We start from the raw sequence: 15554 nt of genomic DNA on the forward strand, positions 1-15554 counted from the left end.
ATACAGTTATGAATAAGTTACATTACTGTTGCCGAAAAATTGTATGCATGTTACTCAACGAGTCTATCTTGTCTTTTTCTTAAGTGCGGTGCGGTTCCGCTTTTACCAGCAGCACTCAGACATTCAGTGGGGTGTGGAGAACTTTTACATCGGGCCAGCGTGTGACGGTCACTGCGGGGGGCACGGAGACTGTCTGGATCAGCGCTGTCTCTGTGATCCAGGATTCACTGGACCAAACTGCTACGCTAGCACTGCTCTTAAGGTAGCTTTAATACATGTTTTTTTCCTCCCGGGAAACACAGAACTAGAAAAAAAGAAGCAGGTCGTGATTTAAATACACGTGCATTTGTGTGTGTTTACCCTGTAGGCTACTCTAAAGGAGCGTTTTGACTGGGAAGGGGCAACAGGTCCTCAGTGGCAAGTGCTGGAGGGTGGTAAGCCCTGTACGGACTGTGGTGTGTTGGTAGAGGGGACAGCCCTGTATTTCGGTGGGGCTGATGCCAGACAGGCTGTCACTGTTGATCTGGATCTACGGGGAGCCAAGTCAGTATTTAACTTCTTTCTATGACAGCTTTAAGTTACAAGAAGAGCAGTTTTATTTTTAAATCCGTGTTTATTTTTTGCAGGTTTGTGGAATACTGGGCGAGGATTGGAAGTGAAGATAACATGACCATGTGCCACCGTCCAACTTGTCGTAAAGAGGGAGTGCTGCTGGATTACTCTACTGATGGAGGTGGAGTCACTGTGTGTTTTTTCCTTTTTTTGTTCCTCTTTTATCTGTTTTTGGTCTTTAAATGTCTCATTCTGCCTTTAATTCTTCTTCAGGTGTGTCCTGGACGCTGCTGCACGAGATGGACTATCTGAAGTATGTGTCGGTGAGAAGAGACTACATTGTGCTGCCCGAAGGAGCCCTAACTAATGCTACTCGCCTGCGCTGGTGGCAGCCTTTTACCATTTCCTCTGGCCTCGCCACCCCGAGCCTGGAAAGAGCTCAGTGGGCCATAGACAACATATTAGTGGGAGGGTCGGACATCAACCCATCCACCCTGCTTGACACTTTTGATGACGGTGAGTTTGTATGATTTTACGCGATTAGGTGCTAATATGGCATGACCAATGAGTAAATATGATGGAAACCACCTGTTTCTTTGCCCTTCGCTAGAGGGTGTTTCCCACGAGGAAAGCTGGAGCTTTTACCCTAATGCCGTTCGTACGGCAGGCTTCTGTGGAAATCCCTCTTTTCACCTGTACTGGCCCAACAAGAACCAAGATAAGACACACAACATCCTGGCCACTCGAGAGCTCATTGTGCAGCCTGGATATATCTTACAGTTCAAGGTACAGAACTGAAAGAATACTGTAATGTCAGTCTTTTATCTTACGTCTTTTAAGTCTTAGTTGGTGTCTTATACCTCTTGCTGTTGTAGATTGTTGTTGGTTGTGAGGCAGACACCTGTGAAGACCATCATTCTGTCCTGTTGCAGTACAGGAAGGATGCAAGGTAAGAATATCACAGCCTGATGCTAGTAATTAAATGTGTCCCATTTCCTGGTAGCTCTGGTATCTAGTAGGGTTGGGACTCCGCAGACACCCCACCATACAATATTATCATAATACTTCACTCACAATATAATTTTATTCTGATTTCTATCATTTTGCTATCTGCCGAGTTTGCAAAATGATAGGGTTGCTTCTTTTTTTCCCTTTGCTGCTTGTTTTGATACGATCAGACAGAAATCGGATGAGTTCAGTCCCCATCGAGTTGTGCTCGTTGACAAAAACTCATTCAAACTGACGTCAACATGTCTGCATTCATAAATTAGACACCAATTATTTGTAGACCTTGGACCATCTCTCTGAGAGTGACTGCAGTCAGTCCAAGTCAAACTGTGACTGTCTGCAGAAAGGTTGCCACCTTTCAGGCAACTTCTAACGTCTGCAATCAAAAGTGGGAAATGTGCAGCACCCTCAAGCTCTGTGCCATCATTTAGTCACCAATAAAATTGCAATCAGTTGCAGGATGTCAAAAAATTCAATACAATCCTCAGACGGCAACAATTCTGTCCTATTTTTACTTGCACGACTGAGCTGTTTAGCATGCTTTTACATCAGGGGACACCTTTGTGTAGCTAAGCGTGTCTAGTGTTGGATGGTTTTTTCGGTAAAGTTGATTCAATGTAAGTTTGCTCTGCTAACATTATCGCAGTATTTGTTTTATTTTTAATTTATTAAATAAGAAAAACTATATTTTTGGGGGCCCTGTATTAATCCAATATTGCCACACAAAATATTGCAACACCATGCTGTATGAATTTATTCCCCTCACCCCCTAGCTTGCCATCACCAGTGTGTGAATGTGTGCGTGAATGGGTGGATGACTGGATATGTAAAGCGCTTTGGGGTCCTTAGGGACTAGTAAAGCGCTATATAAAATACAGGCCATTTATTATCTACTGTATATTGACTGTTTCCCTTCTTAGGTCTGACTCATGGCAGCTGGTGCAGTCAGAGTGCCTCCCTTCATCAGTTAACAATGTGGGCTGTTCCCCTTTCCAATTCCACGAATCCACAATCTATAGTCCAGTCAACAGCTCAACGTGGACCAGGGTCACTGTCCAGCTACCAGATCATGTCTCCTCAGGGTACACACTCTTTTTTAAAGTGATACATATCAACAGCTCTTTACGTTGCAGTAGTAAGAGGCTTTTGTGATTCATCATATATTTCCAGGGCTACCCAGTTCCGCTGGATTCAAAAGGATGGAACAGGAGAGCGGCAGAGCTGGGCAGTGGACCATGTTTACATCGGCGAGGCCTGCCCGGGGCTCTGCAGTGGCCACGGCTACTGTACTAGTGGAGTAGTCTGCATTTGTGATGAGGGGCACCATGGTATGTTCAGTATATTAGAGACACACGGCTTTTTTTTTGTAATCAGTTGAATTGTTAAGCAGAAAAAGGCTCCGTGTGTAATATGATGTAGAAAAAGGTCAAAATGACTAAATATTTGTCTCTTCCCCTCTGCTTCCGCTCACTCCAACAGGTGACGATTGCTCCCTCTCCAGCAGTGACTTGCCCAGCTCCATCAAGGACAACTTTGAATCAGGCAGCGTGTCTCAGGAGAGCTGGCAGCTGATCCAGGGTGGTGGAGTGGGCAGTGGATGTGGGCAGCTGTCACCGCACGCCCACGGAGACTCACTCTACTTTAATGGCTGTAAGATGAGGCAGGCAGTTACTAAACCGCTGGACCTCACTAGAGCTAGGTACAGGTACTACCAAAACATAAATAAACTCACTACATACAGATACAGGCCAATTTGCTTCAGTCAGAAGCACAAAAGATTGTTTTTCCACAGAATACTCTGTTCTGTCAATCTTGGAAATGTCTTTTTTCTAATCTTTTTTTATTCCTTTCTTCTCTTCCTTTACAGTAAGATCATGTTTGTGCTGCAGATCGGCAGCGTGGCACAGACGGAAAGCTGTAACATAGCTTTAGATCAAGCTGACACAGTTGACCGAGCCGTGCTGCTACAATACAGCATCAATAATGGAGTCAGCTGGCATGTAATCGCCCAGCACCAGCCCAAAGACTTCATAAAGGCTCAGAGAGTTTCCTACAACATTCCTCTGTAAGTGATGCACATAAATCCAGAAACACATTGTTATATGCTCAGTTTAAATGGAGCTATCCTTCATTAATGCCTGATTTTTATAGGATTTTTTGTATTTGGCCTTTTAAATGTTTAACTAATACCGTGTGCTTTTTATTTCATCATTAATAAAGTGTAATGATTTTCTTAGTTTTAATAACCCTCCGCAGCAGCTAGTAAGTCATACAACATTCATGTTGAGTAATTCTTAATAACTACTATGCTCTAAAAAGTAAACGTTTCTGAGAAGTGGCTTTTAAATCATCTGGGAATTTTTAACTCTATTTATAACAAATGAATAGTTGAAAAAACTCTGTAAGGTAGTAAGTACAGTGTGTTTAATAAACAGTTACCTGCCTGATAAATGCCATTAGGCTGGTGTAACACTGATATAAACCCTGACAAACATGTTGCCCCTCACTGACACTTCAATCATTTCCATGATCTCTCCAGCGAGGCGAGGGTTAAAGGGGTGATGCTGCGATGGTGGCAGCCAAGACACGATGGTGCAGGACACGACCAGTGGGCGTTGGACCATGTGGAAGTAGTTCTGTGAGTACCCAATTCCCAGCTGGCATCTGGCTCTTTCCTACCCCCACCCAAACTGGCCCCCCACAGAGCCCTGATCTGCCCCCGACGCTACCTTTGACTCAGACTCAACTGTACAAATGGTTCCCACTGCACTCCACCCTCGCACAGTGATCGAGTTAGCACACAGGTGTGCACTGATTGCCACCCACAACTAAACTCATGACAAATCACTTTCTTTTATATGCTAATCGCAGCTTCTGGTGTCAGGCAATCAGGGCAAAAAACTTACTGCAGCATGCTTTGCGGTGATGGGTAATGTCTGTGGATGGCTGTTCTGTGTTCAGCAGATCAACGCCTGCTGTTAAGTCATCATATTTTCAGTGTTTTGTAGAATCCATGCATCTTCCACGCAAACAGGTTATCAATATTTTTTTTTTTCCCCACTGAGTTGTCAAGAAGCAGTTACAACACATACACCGTGTGTCATTTATTTTTTCACTAAATCTCTTATTAAATGGAAATCACATGTTTACATATCCACCCTTGATTTACCGTTACTATCGCCATTTTGCAGTTAAGTTATCTGTCCCTTGTTGCATCACTGTTGAGATGCTCTGTGAGGTCCTAAACACAGACTGTATATAAATGATGGATGTAGCCTACTGATCTGAGCCTACTGATCATTTTTTTTGTAATTCCCATCAGGAATTACTCTTTGTAATGGGTTTGTGGTCATGCATCTACATATTTGTGTGTGTATCTGGGTTTCCAAGATGCATCCTTGCTGTCACCGCAGGAACATAGGAGAGGTAGGATAGAATTTCACTTAGACAACACGAATGTATGGATACATCCTGCCTTATATGATGGCGGTGCTGTCATGGTGTGGGAGATATTTTCTTGGCATTTTGTGCCTCCTGGTATCAATTAAGCATTATTTAAATTCCACAGCCTACCTGAGTATTTGGCTGATCACGACCATCCCTTTATGACCAGAGTGGACCAATCTTCTAATCGCTGCTTCCACCAGTATAGCATGCTATGTCACAGAGCTCACATCATCTCAAACTGTACTTACATGGCCTCCACAGTCACCACATGGAATGGAAGATTTGCATCATGGATATGCAGCTGGTAAATGTGCAGCAAATGTGTGATGTTGTCATGTCAGTATAGACCCATTGTTAAATCTATGCTATGTAGAATTAAGGCAGTTCTGAAGTCCAAAGAGGATCCAACCCAGTACTAGCTAGGTTGCCAGTGAGTTCACCAGTACAGCTGCTCTCTGTGTTTGTGCTTTTATCACTAGTCTTCTTTAATATATGATGCTTGTTTGTAAATTATGGTCTGACCTAAGGGACACTAGAAAATACGATGGGGTTTGCATCTAGGGTTGCCAACTCCCTGAAAAATAAATAAGGGACACCTCGTGGTCAGGGCCGGGCGACCCAGTTGTCTTCACCCTTCCCAGTGTGGTGAATTTTCTAGCTCTTTTTTTGTGTGTGAAATTATTTTTTTAACCATTTGACTTGAAGTTGATTTAAGTAGATGCATATTCTATTCTTTGTGATATGAACACATGTGAAACAAATGATCATTTAGCCATTTATTTTTAGCTCAAAATGACAACATTAACACAGTAAAACAGGTCTCTTTCTTAAACAGAAGCCTGTCATGCTTAACTTTTGAGAATATAAGTAAATCTTTCTTTAAAAGCACTCTGTCCTGCTTAACTTAAAATAATAGAAAACAATAGAAAGAAAAATATTCTTGTAACAGTGCACATATAGTGCATTTAGTACAATTGGCTTCAGTTGAGGTATTATTTCAGCTTTTCTAATGCTAATCAGCTGCTCCTGTTTGTAAACCCGCTTGTTCCCATGATTACGCATCATAACTCATCATCATTATTAATCTATGTATTACTTTTATGTATTAGTCATCAATTTGTTGTAATCATCTATCCTTGCAGTTGTTTATTACACAAAATAAATTATATTATCACACTTCTGGCCACATAGCGCTGATATTCACTGCACATGCCCATATTAACGTTTTCCAGCCAGGTGTTTTCCTTTTCCCATTCTTCCCTTTCTCTGAGGGGAACAAACATTGCTGCTCTAACGCTGGGCTCACACTGTGCGGTTTTTGGCCCATTTTGAGCCGATTTTTGAGTGATCGGACCGATTTTGGCCTTCATCGTGCGTCGTGTAGTATACGTGGGGTAACGAGAAGTGATTAACACCTCACGACCAGCTCCCGATCATCAATCGCTCGTGAGGGTGTCACCACAGGCGCTCACACTGCTCACGCGCAAACGTAAACGTTGGTGAAAAAGATGGAGCAGCACAGCTGTGCAGCGTGTGATCTGGACACAAGCGATGGAGGCACAACTTGTAGAACTTTGGAAAGCTCATCCGAGCCTTTTCGATGTGGCATCACAAAATTATCACGACCACAACAACCGTGAAAATAGTTGGATTTACATTGCTGCTCAATCACAGCTGCCTGATCAATGTTTTTCATTAGCAATTTAGCAAAGTTGATGGTGGTGGTGTGTCTGTGTGAGTGAAAGACAGAGAGAGCGAGCGACAGATTTTCTGTTATAACCTTCATGTTATGGAGGCACAGTGTGAGCACTCAGGTCGCATCAGAGCATCGGGCGGTATAGTGTGAGAGTACATCGTGACCTACGAACTTCTAACCCCTGCGAGTCAATCGTGCAGTTTGAGCAGGAGCTGAATAACGCGACTGAAAAAAATCGCACAGTGTCTGCCCAGCTTTAGGTGTACTGTCATCCGAGACTTGCACCGCAGAGTTGGCGTTTGTTCCCCTGTTGGCCATGCTTCTTGTTGTGGTCATCTGTTGTCTTCCGGTATTTTCTCCGCAAGCGACCTTTCCTCGACCAATGAGATGAGCGGTAATCTGAATTGTCATACTCGAATTGTCATAAGTGTGCTGTCAGCTCATTGGTCACAAAGCAGGAGAGGGGCTGGGAATTATGTTTTCAAACAAAGCGTTAATTCCATAAACATTTATAGACTACTTTTGATTCTCACTGTATTACGGGACAAAGTGCGTCCCTTATTAGCTCAATACGGGACGTGTACTTTTGTTTCGAAATACGGGACGATTCCGTATTTTAAGGGACGGTTGGCAACCCTATTTGCATCATTGCATGGCTAGCTTGAAGTTGGCAAGCCGCTACCTTGCGGGCTAGGAACACAATGCTCAGCTCAAGGCTTTAAAATGAGCAGGACTCTGCAAACTACTTTCAGTGCAGCTACATCCGTCTTTAACACGGTCTGTAGTTCTGAGATGATTCTTGTTGTGAATGGCACTCTATAAAAAAATGCAACTGAAATAATTCACATGTGGTACAGATGGAGAACAGGATCATTCTTGTCTTCCATGTAAAACAAAGGAAAGTGTGATGGCCACTTCACATCTATTAAAAAGTGTCTTTTTGTTCCACTGTGAAATCACAGTCTGACCAGTCTTCTTTGTTTTTAGGTGTCACATCCATTTCATCTAAAAACGACATTACTGTATTTCTTTCTTTTAGGTAATGCGCTGTTCTTAAATTTGATTTCACTGAACTTGTGGATACTGAACCTTTTCACTGATTGTTTTTCTCTGTCTTTCATTCCCATTTTCTACATGTGTGTTACATTGTAGCTCATAACCTGGATGAGTCTGTTTTATCAAAGCGGAAGTCGATTCCAGCGTTTAAATCTAATGACAGGCTTTTTTTTTTTTATGGAGAAGTGGAGATTCTGCAGGGCACTGAAGATATCATGAACATGGTCTATAGCACATTGTTAAGCATGTTCAATACATTCTCTGCATGTTGTTCTGGGAAATTGCTTAAATTCCCTCACATGCAGGTGCTGATTGGTCATTCAGATGTGTAACCAAAGCATTTCAGATGGTACATACAACAGCCATGTGGTTTCTAGATTATGCAAAGTTGCACACAAACGCAAATAATGACTCATACAGACACACACATTTATGCCTAACCTGAGCTGTCCCTGGTCTACATGGCCGCGACCTGTCCCACTCCCTCCTTTGCACTCGCTTGGTTTCAACAGTGTCTGCTGAAAGGAGTGACCGCGATCCTCACATTTTGCTCTGTTGTTTATTTCTCTCTGTTCACCACTCCTTCGCACATTCTCCTCTCAATCCTCCTGCTCAATCTTTTTCTTTTGCTTCACACGCTTTTCCTCCCTGCCTCCTTGCTCCCCTCACGTCACCGATGCCTTCGATCATGCGGTCATGCTCGCTCCTTTTGCTTGTGCCACATTTATATTCCTACCGTACTTCCGCATCTTCCTCCTCCTCTTTTCCTTTCTTCCCGTATTTCCCCTTTCTTTCCCTGTTTGTCTTACATTTTTGGCATACAATGGATGGATTACTGCTGTGTATCTTGCTCTCTTTCTTTACCTCTGCCTTTGGTTATATCTCCATCTTACATCTTTCTACTGTTTCCTCGCTTGTTCTGCCTACTCTTTTGTTCTCCATTTTCTTTCATGTTTTTTGTTTCCTTCCTCACTCTCTCTGTCTTTCCCACACTTTCTTGTTTCTTTCTTGAACCTCTGACTATCTTTCTGCCTTCCTCTCTTCCTCCCTTCTCCCCACTTTGGGCCCCTCGCCTCCCCAGGCTGGGGCTCATACCCTCCCAGACCTTTCTACGAGACAGCAGTCCCTTCCTACTGCCTCTCCCCTCTCGCGCTCTAACCTCTGCTCTCTTCTGTATTCTGCTCCCTCTGGCATGGCTGTAGTGTCAGGTAAGTTCTCCGCCTCTTCCTGAATGCAGCCCCCTCCCTCATCCTCCTCCCAGCTCCTTTTGTTCTCCCTATTACACCGCAGACACCCTTGATTTCACATACACACCGCAGCCCTCGCCATCACCACCATGGTCATCTCCATGCCTTCTCCAACACGTAAGCCCCTACAGGCAGGTCAAAGGGCAGGTCAGCTGCTCACAGTGTTCAGCTGGAGGCTGACTGATAAAATGATCCAACACACAGTTTTTAAAAGACAGCTCTTAACACAGGAAGTACACCAATATCCATGAAAATTCAGTGGATGGATGGATAAACAAATCCTGAACAGTGCTGGTAAATTTTCTGCTGACATGCATTTTTTATTTTTTTATAAATGGTTCGACACAAGGTCACAAAGGTTCCAAATAAAGCGGCTATGATTTGAATATGCAATCACTGCGGCATTTAAATGTAACAATTTACATGCACAGATGTCAATGGTAGTGTGTTTGTGTGTATATGTGTGATGTAATCCATCACTATACTTGTATCTGTCTGTTTTGTTCTTGCTGCCACCTCAACTACAGGCTGCTGTAGTGTTTTTTGACACGGCTGCTGATTCACAAGCAGACCTGAAAAAGATTACTGTTTGCTGTAGTTTATTTATTATCACACAAGCCTCAGCAGTGAATGACGATGTATCTTTTCTTCCATTCATTCACATCAGCATCAGTCGCAGTGCAGGGCATCTCACATCCTTATCCTCAAATGAACTCACAGTTGACCAGAGTTTCATTAGACTCCTCCGTCCTTGCATGGCTTTAACGGATCGACTGTCGCGATAGCCCTCCATCCTTTTTTTTTTTTCACTCATGGTTTTCTGTCCGTCTGTCCGAGGACGACGACATGTAACTCTGAGCCAGGAGCTTCCTCCTCACTTCTTTCTGGTTTCTGACCACAAGTCAGAAACACACCAGCATGCACACGTGCTCTCAAACACACACATCGCTACCATTCGCCTGTACAGCATCAACCATCACACCCACTGGCACCATCTACCTACCTCGCCCTATCCTTCCTGCCCCCCTCCCTTCCCCCCTGCTTCGCAGAGGCCCCCCCTGCCTGCCCTGGCTGCACTCCTGGCTCACTGGCACCGCCCTGCTGGATGGAAGAGGCAATGAACAGGCTAAGCAAGAATGATCTACTGCAGCTTTTCTCTGTTACTTAGATTTAAAACCACCCGTTCCCACTCACCACCCTGCACTTTATGGCTTTTTTTACATTATTTTTTAAAATTCTTATTATTTTGTTTCCTCTGACCTCAAACACTCAGTGTCAGAGTTTCTCCCTAGTATGTTTTAGTGTGTCTGTAGACTCCTGTGTCTTCTGTCTTGTCGTGTTACATTTGGTCTAGTCGATGGATACATGTAGCTAATTGTAGTGCCATATTCACCATCTAGCTGCCTCTCATTTGTGCAGAGTGTAATGAAATCGAGTAGCGCCACCCATTCTCTGAGCTGTGGGATCCATGCAAGCGTTGAGTGTTTGAGGTTGTGGTTGAAACGTGACTTAAAAAAAAAATAGCCAGCATGACTCCGGATGTGAGAGAGTGCGGAAGCTGCATTCGGCCATTTGTGCGTGTGAGTGCATGGTTTCAAGTGCGTGCATGGGAATGTGTGATTTTTGCAGCAGCTCTTTACTCTGTCGCTAACGTTCACACCCCCTCCTCTTTCCCTCCCTCTGTGTTTTTTTTTTTTTTTACTGTCTTTGTATCCCTGCAGCACACGTAAACAGAACTACATGATGAACTTTGCCAGACAGACCGGCATGCGTCACTACTACAGCCGCAAGAGGCGGGCACTGCAGCGCCGTGCTTGAACCCAGCGAGTAGGGATTTCATCCTCTGACGTGCCAACCACACATCGACCTGCCACACACCATCCTTATTCTCATCCTGTTGAGACCCATCCAGTGGATTCCAGTCAGCCTTAGAGTTCCCTCGCCCATCTTTACCGACCCCTCTGCCACAAACACGGAACATCCAATCAGTTTACGCTCCAGCCAATCAAGGCCTTCCCAAACCCATGGGTCGGCTGGATTGAAACTCAGAAGGAAGGAGTGAAGAGGCTGTTTTGTTTACTTGTTCCCATGGGATGGTCGGAATTTCTAGTTGTTTTGTAATTGTTGCTGTGGTTCCTCCGATTCCCATTCCCACCTGCTCTACCCTTCCCTCTGGGTCCCAGCCCCCTCCCTCTACCCCTTCTTCACCTTCTCCCTTCTTTTCCTGCCACACTGTGAAATTGAGAGATAATATATCACTGCTGAACTGACCAGCCGATTGGAGAGCAGCCTCCCAGTTCCACTGAGCCACCGGGTGGGAGGACCGCTCCACCGCTGCCAACAAGTACACCCGGAAAGAACGACTGCAATGATGATGCTGACCATTAGGAGGAGTGATGGTGATCAAGCCCTAAGAAGAAAAGAAAAAAAAGAAAAAAGGAAAAGAAAAAGGAAAAAAAAAAAGTACTGTGTTCTTGCTGTTCTGTGTGTCTGTGGGTTCTTTTTTGTGATGAGTTGACTGTGGTGTTCTGTTCATTTGTTCGTTCGTTTTATACTAATTCATATGCTTTTAAGGGGGCGGGGTGGGGAGGGTCGGTTTGTGCTGGGTTCTGTTTCCTTTTCCTCGTTTATCCACATCGGGGCGGGGCGAGAAAAGCCCCGGCTCCACATGAAGAAGAAGCAAAAGAACGATTTGCAGACGACGGAAAGGAGAAAATATGGAGAGAGAAAAAAGAAAAATAAAGACTGAACAGCAATTGTTTTTGTTTTTTTAAATCATTTTTTTATATATGTTGGTTCCCGAAAAATACAGATATTTATGGTAAATGGTTCTTCACGTGACCTATTTAAGATGCACTGTGCGTGAAATCTGTATGTTTTTTCTAGTGTTAAGTTATTAGGCAGTCGAGTCAGGCTCTCGGACTGCATCATCTCCCCTCTCCCTTCACTTCCCTCTTCTCTTGTGCTGTTTCCCCCCCACCCCATCCTCTCTCTGCTGATTTCTGATACCTGGAGGTGAGGCTCTATTAGTGTTGTTTTTTGAAGTCTGTGTAATATGGACCCTCTGCCCTCAGTGTAACTTCAGTATAGCAATCTCCTGTATATATATGTATATCCACTATGGGGAGACCCAGCAGCCTTATAAAGGGAAATAAAGAACTGTCCAAACCTCATACTGTACACATTGCTTCAGCTGCTCTCTTTCATTCCTGCAAAATAAGCCTGGACTTTATTTGCTTTAGACTTTCTCTCCTTTGCCCATTTGTGTCTCTCACTCTCAGATCCCAACAAAGATTTAAAGCCATGTATGGCTGAATCTAAATTATCTATTGTGTACATATCAGTAGTAAAGAAAGATGCAAGCCAGTGAGCGGCTCCTAAATGTTTACTTAATTCAGTGATAGAACTCAATGGGATAAAGAAATCCCTGGAAACTGACACGTGAGAGCAGGAAGCAGTTAATTGTTTTGATTTTCTGTAAAATTATGACAATAAGAAAAATACAGAACATAACCATCCTTGCCCCATATCTGTGTGACTTTGTATGTGACAGAAGAGTGTGGGAAACATTCAAAAGGAATCAAATTTGATAATTTATTCAACTATTTATTTATTCAGAGACCTATAAAAACAAAGCACCTGTTTAAAGAAAATAAGCCATTGATCCAACCATTGTAGTGGGCTGGAACCTGGCTGATGATGATGGGCAAGAGGTGGTGTATGTCTTGGATATGTAGCCAAATTTAATAAGACATTTATGATAAAAATCTCTCTTTCACCAGAGTGCACACCTCAGTGTCTTCAGACTGGGTGTTCACCACATCACTGCAGACCTTCAGCCTTACTCCAGGCTCGGGCTGCAGCAAGTCCTCTGAGCATGTTCATCAAAATGTCTGTATTCACAAACCATCACCGACCATCACCCACACTGTTACAAGTGCTAAAGTGAGACAGAGGGGTTCCAGTGCGATGTTCAGGCACGAGTTACAGTGCGGCTGATCACAGCAGCTGTAGCTCACGGTGTAGGTTGTCCCCTTGAAGTGGACTTTTTGCTTCTGGCTGCAGTCTTTTTTTGCCATGCAACCCCTGGCTGACAGGACGCTGTGGTTGCCGTAGCGGCCATCTGCCATAAAGCACACCTTACTGGGAGGGCACTCTGTCACAACAAATTCGGGTGTCTTGTCTTTCTCCAGCATGGGGCTGTAGAAGCAAAGCAAGTTGTCACAGAGCACAGAGGGAAGGAGGAAGTGAAGCCACAAACCAGTGATATGCAGGAGCTTCAACATGCTCAGGCTGCAAAGAAAAGAGAAGCATCTGTTAAACTTTGGGTAAAACACATACTTAGTGCCACAGTGGTTTAGTTTTTGCAATCTACACCGAAAGGCCACTGGTAAAAAGAGATTTTAAATAGTTATTTCACTAAATCAATAAATCAACTGCATTTTTCTGTCTGGGTTGCAAAGCCATTCAAAAATTAGATTTATTTTATGCAAACCAACCAGTTAGTGGAAGTCTCTCAGCTGCAGAAATGTCTCCTTCCCCTAAATATAACTGGACTAAACGACACTTGTCTCCAGAGTGACTCTGGTCAACACAGTGAACTTTCTCCAGGCACTCTAGCTTCCTCACACAGCTCAAGGACAAGCTCATTAGGTTAACAGGTGACTGCAAATTGGCTGCAGGTGTGTGAATGTGAGAATGTGTGGTTATCCGTCTCTCTGTGTTAACCCTGCAACAGACTGGTGGCCTGTTCAGGGTGTACACCCCCCACCCGCCTGGGATGAGCTCCAGCACCACCTGCAGTAAATAAGTGGACTGATGAAAAACTGATACTCTGATACTCAAAGTGCTAAAAAAAAAAACAAACCCAAAAAAACCAACCGAAAAACAAATTGAAAACCTCAGTACCAACATCTTTCCACAGTTTCATAGAAGCCATTTTTTCCCAACAAACTGTAATGCTGTGCAGAGTGAAGCACCTGGCAAGAGGCTGAAAAGTGAAAGTGACAGGATTCATAAGTCACTGGCCCCTTAGCCGAATTTATATGTTAGTTAGCTGCAAGTTTCTATTGTTTGGTAAAGGCTGAATTTAGATACTATATTTACCACGTTAAATAGCTCACAGATAAAATGTCATAATGGGTCGTAATTACTGGAAAGAAACATTGCTGCTGAATTTTTCTGTGCTATTATTTTCATTCATGAAACAAAGTGAGTGCCATTTAAATCCATTATATTAAACAGATGAACAACATCTTCACAGCTATCATCTTTAAAACCGGTCAACTTGTACAGCTGTGCAGTAAGTATGAAATTTCACCATGTCTTGTATTGGTGTGAAGGATTTCCTCTGATAATCACATTCAGACTACTTCCAGCATTGACGATAAAATGCAGGAACAATTTTAGCGTGAAGCTTAAGATAAGATAAGATAAAACTTTATTAATCCCTCGGGTGGGTTCCTCTGGGAAATTCGCTTTCCAAAAGCACAGCACCGACAGAAGTTACAGAGTAACATATACACACACACACACAAATACAGAGACAAATATAAATAAAATATACGAAGGGGATAAATAGAATAAATAGGAATAAAAAATAAAAATACAAGTGAATTGCACATTTCAAGTATTGAGGTCTATTGCACCATTGACTATTAACAAAAGTATTGCACAGTGAGGTGAAGAGGCACTACAGCTTAGTTGTTCCCCCCTCCTTTGTCCTCCTGTTTCCCCTCCCTCTCCCCTCCAGAGAGGAGTTAAACAGTCTGATGGCGTGTGGGACAAAGGAGTTTTTAAGTCTGTTAGTTCTTGTCTTTGGGAGAAGCAACCTGTCACTGAACAGACTCTTCTGATTGTTTATGGCCGTGTGCAGAGGATGCCCAGCATTGTTCATAATGTCCATCAGTTTCTTTAATGTCCTTTTCTCTGCCACTGTCACCAGAGTGTCCAGCTTCATGCCGACCACAGAGCTAGCCCTCCTGATCAGTTTCTCCAGCCTGGATGAGTCCTTCTTTGCTGTGCTGCTCCCCCAGCACACCACAGCATAGAAAAGTACTCCAGCAACCACTGACTGGTAAAACATCCTCAGGAGCTTCCTGCAGATGTTAAAAGACCTCAGCCTCCTGAGGAAGTACAGTCGGCTTTGGGCTTTTTTATACAGGTGCTCTGTGTTGCATGACCAGTCCAGTTTATTGTCCACCCACAGCCCGAGGTACTTGTACTTGTTGACCACCTCCTCCCCCTCTATCTGAACCGGCAGTGGACCTTCTCTGGACCTCCCAAAGTCCACAACCAGTTCCTTAGTCTTTGAGGTGTTGAGTTGCAGGTGGTTTGTGTGACTCCATGCGACAAAGTTCCTCACCAGACTTCTTCGCACAGTCTCACCTCATTTAAGAGATTTTAAGTCCAGCCAAAACATTTCAGAGCTTCTCCTGCTGAACTCCAATCTCATCACTGACTCCAGCTGTACAGGCCACACCTTCGATTATACCTGCTTGTTAAATTCACACAGAGCAGCTACACCAACAGAAGCTTGATCATGCCAG

The 15554-nt window shown here is 43.7% G+C and overlaps 2 protein-coding genes across 5 annotated transcripts in view; one reads left to right on the plus strand and one right to left on the minus strand.

The window, feature by feature from the left end:
* The window catches only part of reln (reelin), a 105696-nt gene extending 93517 nt beyond the window's left edge, over positions 1-12179 (plus strand). Inside the window, exons 53-65 of one of the 4 annotated variants that reach the window (XM_085462178.1) lie at positions 85-262; positions 368-543; positions 627-733; positions 826-1068; positions 1163-1338; positions 1428-1501; positions 2481-2642; positions 2731-2888; positions 3040-3265; positions 3428-3625; positions 4100-4198; positions 8841-8967; positions 10728-10788. In XM_085462178.1, coding sequence (XP_085318304.1) covers positions 85-262; positions 368-543; positions 627-733; positions 826-1068; positions 1163-1338; positions 1428-1501; positions 2481-2642; positions 2731-2888; positions 3040-3265; positions 3428-3625; positions 4100-4198; positions 8841-8961 — 1918 coding nt within the window. In that variant the 3' untranslated portion in view covers positions 8962-8967; positions 10728-10788. Of the gene's footprint in view, positions 1-84; positions 263-367; positions 544-626; positions 734-825; positions 1069-1162; positions 1339-1427; positions 1502-2480; positions 2643-2730; positions 2889-3039; positions 3266-3427; positions 3626-4099; positions 4199-8840; positions 8968-10727 lie in introns of all 4 variants that reach the window. The other 3 variants (XM_085462179.1, XM_085462180.1, XM_085462181.1) reach the window with 3 other exon arrangements.
* Positions 12180-12868: 689 nt separating this feature from the next.
* Positions 12869-13301, minus strand: LOC146704802 (protein Bouncer-like). The gene has a single exon (XM_085465146.1). The coding sequence runs from the start codon at positions 13290-13292 to the stop codon at positions 12906-12908; it is 387 nt and encodes a 128-aa protein (XP_085321272.1). The 5' UTR covers positions 13293-13301; the 3' UTR covers positions 12869-12905.
* Between the last annotated feature and the right edge of the window lie 2253 nt (positions 13302-15554).

This window comes from Copadichromis virginalis, linkage group LG7 (genome assembly GCF_057382275.1).
Source record: "Copadichromis virginalis isolate Kocher_CV1m ecotype Utaka linkage group LG7, C_Virginalis_male_GT1.1, whole genome shotgun sequence".
Lineage (NCBI taxonomy): Eukaryota > Metazoa > Chordata > Actinopteri > Cichliformes > Cichlidae > Copadichromis > Copadichromis virginalis.